Here is a 4837-nt window from a genome sequence, read left to right as displayed (position 1 = left end):
GGTTTCATGTTGTGTAGTAGTTTTGCAAGGGAAAAATGTATTGATTAGTTCCCCCCTTGCATACTACAAGCACATTAGAGTGCCAATAGAGTTATATGTACTCTATTGGTGAGGGATTTGCCTCCTACCCATGTAGAGTCAACATTGTGGTTGCTAGGATGGAGGTCTTTGTTGAGGGTCTTCTTTTCTTTATTAACTTAATTATTAACTTAATTTCCTTTTTCTTTTTGCAAAAAAAAAGAACATTGTGGTTGCTAGGCTGGAGGTTTTCATTAGTCAACTAGAAGGCTCTAGTCGAGAGTTATGGTGTCCAAGCATAATGTAGGTTGAGCATATGATCTTACATCCAAAACCTTTGTGAACATTTAAATGGAGTTGGCAAAACTTTTGCTTATGCTTTGCTTGTGTTGACAAATGCTATAACAACATGCTCCATGTATTACTAGTGCACATGTAGGGGAGCTAGGTCTCACACAGTATTCACAAAAAACATTTTTCTCAATAAATCAGAAAACTTGGGGTTTCAAATTTTGAAGGTTTTTCTTCAGATTTTACAAAATTGAGAAAATATTTCATATGAGTGAAAATGAAAATGTTGCAGGTTCATTGTATATAGTTTGCAGGTTTTCTCTGAACACTGTATTAAGTGGGACTCCATCAAGACAAGCTCAAAGTGAGTGTAGATAGGGTGACCTTTAATTGCAGGAGTTGTGTTGGTATCAAGGTGAGGTGGACAAGAAGTTAGCAGGGATGGGCTAAATCAGGCGGGAAGGGGCCACATTAGTAAATGGAAAGGGGAGGGACAAAATGTGGACGGACTGAAGGGAGCACCTCGGGGGCACTAAAAGGGGACGTGGAAGCACGGAGCGCACGATGCAGGCACGAAGGAAGGGAGGGAGGCAGGCGGGGGGGGAGTCTGAATTACAGGAGAAGTAAAGAGTATATAGAATAAGCCCAAAATCATGATATGCAGGGAAGGGTCCTAGGACTCGGGTCATAAAAAGAAGAGGGAAGGTGAAAGATAGATACAACAGTTGATGAGAGCTCTGAGCTCATGTGGAATCATAAAATCAGACAAGCAAGTCTGTGTGTGTTGCCTCTCTGTACCGCAAGCTGAGGCTTCTCATCCATCAGCCCTTTTGTTGTTGTTTGTTGTTGCTGTGCTGAGCTTGTGCTCTTGTGCTGCACAACCCACTAAGCAAGTAAGTAGCTTGTCAGCTCTCTCTGCTTGTTGCTTGCTTGCATTGCAATATTATGCTGTTTACCCATCGCTTCTGTCGGCATCACATGCCTCTTCTTCATCACCCCCACCACCTCCACTACCCACCCCCCTCCCTCCTTCCTCCCTCCCTCCATCTTCTACTCCTCCTTGCTTCCCTTCCTGCCCCCCATTCCCTCCTCTGCTTCCTTGCTTGCCCGCCACTTCTCTCCCCCTCCAATCATCGCTGCTTCCTGCTCTGCCTTCCCCTCTCCACTTGCTTGCTTCCTCCCACCGAGAGAGGAAGGCCAGATTTACAAGGTCGATGACCTTCTTCACCTAGCAATATCCCCATTGGCTTCCAGCCTACCAGCAGCAATCAGACAGGACCTGGTGGAGTAGAACGTGCATCATCATCTCCACTTACACTCGCCCAGCTTGCTTCCTCCTCCTCCTTTCCCAGCTCAGAGTTGAAACCAGCTCTCTATAGACCTACTTACCCCCCCTTTCTTCTCTTGACCCATAAGCTCCTTCTTGGTGCACAATACATTCTGCCTCAGCGCCTCTCCCGCCCAGCCCAATATCTCCTCTCACATGTAAGCTCCGTAGCTTTATCAACAACTCAACGTGCTTAATTTCCTGTCTTCTTACGTGCATTGGTCTGCTTCGTCCAATGCGAATCGTGTTGTGAGCTTGTTGATGTGATGCTGCCTCGTTGGGTGTTACTTCGTCTGATTGCACCTCTCGTCGGTTGCTTACGCGTCTATTCAAGCTGGTCAGTGAACAATTTCCTCAGTCGAACGGCAACAGAATGTCATTAGTCCAATGTGGGTGGGGATATGGTCGTTTCGGGGCTTCTTTCTTTCCTCCATTGCTCTTGCTCAGCTTCTACATAGGTGTAGCAGGCATGGTCTGTCGTGTGGGACTCCGTCTGTACATTCGGCATGCATGCTTGTATTTTGCGTGTCTGGCGTGCAAACGCGCATGCTCTTCGCATGCGGATGCCCGATTGTACCAAGTTGGGTTGTCTGCTTCGCCATTTGGCACAGGCCTTTGTGAGACCAAATGTGTTTTTCTGAGGAGGGCTTGCACAAAGTGGCTTCCTTTACTTATACGGTTTAACTTCCCGAATGCTGCAGAGAGCGTTTGCTTCCGGTGGGGAACGGTTGCTTCTGAAAAAACTAGGCGTAGAGATGGACATCGGCAACTGCTTCCTTCCTGTTGGACATGGCTACCCCTTCGCAGACTCCAGAAGGTATAATAGCAAAGCAGCGGAGTTGGACAACGGGGACTTCTTAGGAATTGATGACCTGCTCGATTTCTCCAACGACGACATTGGAGGTCCAATTGAACTCCCTCACAGTAACGGGGCTTCTTCAGTGACGGCCACCGATGCCAAATTCGGCTCTAGTGCTTCGGTGGAAAGGAAGCACTCTCATGCGCCAAGCGTTTTCGACGCGGATGGCCCGGGAGAGCTCTGCGTACCTGTAAGTGTCCACTTCCAGACTGTCCGTTCATGAATAACATCGTTCTTTTTCCTCTCTCCTCTTCATTGTTCGCTTGTTTCGTGACAAGACAGCCAAGATTAATGTCGCCCTTCTCTCCTTTTCAGTGTGACGATTTGGTGGAATTGGAATGGCTATCCAACTTTGTGGAAGAATCATTCTCCTCTGGCAATGCTTCTGCGGATGTTTTCGGGTCTACAGTACATGGCGCAGGGTCTCAAGAACAGAAATCGCTCCGTGGAAGTAAGGAACATTTCAAAAGCACGAGTCCAGTGTCAGTGTTGGAAAGCAGTGCGGGTTCGGAAAAGCTTGGCATGAGTTTCAGCCCAGAAACATCTGTTCCCGGGCGTGCGAGGAGCAAGAGGTGCCGAACGGCCGTTTGCTTCTGGAATACACGCATACTCTCACCCGACGCCTCTGCATGCATTCTTGAAACTTCCTCCACCTCGACAGTCACGGCTGCGGATCCTCAGTCGTCGGATTCCGACACTTTTGCATACGAGCAAGGCGGAGCGGACTCTTTTCCTGCAAAGAAGCTTTGCAAGACCAATCAAAGCAAGAGCAAGAAGGGTCAGGACGGAGCTCCGGCAAGGAGGTGTTTGCATTGTGCGACTCAGAAAACTCCTCAATGGAGGGCAGGTCCGATGGGTCCAAAGACGCTGTGCAACGCATGCGGGGTGAGGTACAAGTCCGGCAGGCTTTTGCCAGAGTACAGACCAGCAGCAAGCCCCACGTTTATCGAAACAATCCACTCGAATTCGCACAGGAAGGTGCTCGAGATGAGGAGGTCACAAGAGAGAAGTCACGAATACCTGTTTGAGCTGGAGGATGGAGAAGACGAGTGCCTACTGAATGGGTAGAGGGAGGGCCAAAGTTGAGGAGAAAACTCAGGCTAAACTAAAGCAGAACTTGTCAATACTAAGCGGAAATCAGAACTAGAAAACTTGCTTCTTACCAAAGTCCAAAAGATACTCATCCAAGGGTATTCCAACAGGAGCTGCTTTATCCTTCAGTGTGTATGCTTCCTTTTTCTTTTGTAAAGCTTTTTGAGCAGGGAGCTCGTGCTCTAGGAAGATAGCATTTTCATTTGGGAGGGCTTTACTTTTGAGCTTTAGGCCTTAGGCAGACAAGAAGAGTGTGTGGCCAAACAGAGAGTGGGCTGCTTAGTAGATTGTAGGTAGGGGTCTTATTTGTAGATCATTCTAAAGAGGGTTGAATATACTTTCTCTCTATTTGTCTCTGGTTGTCTTGCTTTCACATTGTTTTTCCTCTGCTCTATGCTAATGCAGTTTTGAATGGGATTAATTTCTAGTCGTCACTCCATCCCATCCCCTTCTAAACCATGTCCTATCCCTCACGCCTTCTTTTTGTAAATTTCACATTTTCCCTTCTACTTATCCCCTCTCTTCCTCGCATCCCTTCATCCCATGCAAAACTTTCCTTAAGCATGGACAAGAGATCAAAGAGGGAGGAATTCAAGGTTCTTACACATTGGGCAATGGGTGACCGAGGTTGGTTGCCATGAAGTTTGGACAGTGGACATGTTTGTCCACATGAGACATGCACCTTTAGTGTGTAAGTACCCTCTTTTAACTTCCATCTTTTATAGTTCATCTTGAAACTCCAAGAGTAGACAGTAGCTCCAATAGAGGTAGTGAGAAGTAAGTTGAGAGGGCCCTTCAGTGTTAATTTCCTGAGATGAGAGTGTATATAGAGAGGTTGAGATAGAGAAGCTGTAAGTCACATCATAGGCCTTTAATGGATGTTTGAAGAGTGAGAGAAGCGTGGCATGCGAGGAGAGGTTGGGATCATTAGCATCACATCTCAAAGGCTAGTACTCAAAAAGGCTAGTACACATTCATCAATCCTCCATTACAAAGTCGATATTTCCATGAGCAAAGTGCAAGATTCTAGAGGAAAGCCAATATTGAACTACTCTAGCATGTGAGGAAAGTCACACTTGGATATAATGATGTCATGATGGTATTCCACAACTCCACACACACACACACACACACACACAAGCACACACGCACGCACGCACACGTAAGAGTGGGTCATAAAATAATTGAAGGAGTATCCCATGCTTTAGCATAGATCCTCAATCAATTGCATAGCATTAAATGCCTTATGT

At 46.7% G+C, this 4837-nt stretch overlaps 1 protein-coding gene across 2 annotated transcripts; it reads left to right on the top strand.

Moving 5' to 3' along the window:
- Positions 1-1020: 1020 nt before the first annotated feature.
- On the top strand, positions 1021-3853 carry LOC147905268 (GATA transcription factor 4-like). Of its 2 annotated transcripts, none has more exons than XM_087379197.1 (3): positions 1021-1202; positions 2338-2685; positions 2811-3853. In XM_087379197.1, the coding sequence occupies exons 1-3, from the start codon at positions 1038-1040 to the stop codon at positions 3561-3563; spliced, it is 1266 nt and encodes a 421-aa protein (XP_087235323.1). In that variant the 5' UTR covers positions 1021-1037; the 3' UTR covers positions 3564-3853. The 2 variants fall into 2 exon arrangements, with proteins under 2 accessions (XP_087235323.1, XP_087235326.1); XM_087379200.1 differs by lacking the exon at positions 1021-1202 and adding an exon at positions 1217-1794.
- Positions 3854-4837: the final 984 nt, after the last annotated feature.

Source organism: Dipteris shenzhenensis, chromosome 1, assembly GCF_047967505.1.
Source record: "Dipteris shenzhenensis isolate YYH24624 ecotype China chromosome 1, Dip_SZ_1.0, whole genome shotgun sequence".
NCBI classification, from domain to species: domain Eukaryota; kingdom Viridiplantae; phylum Streptophyta; class Polypodiopsida; order Gleicheniales; family Dipteridaceae; genus Dipteris; species Dipteris shenzhenensis.
This window is presented reverse-complemented; position numbering and strand designations above follow the sequence as displayed.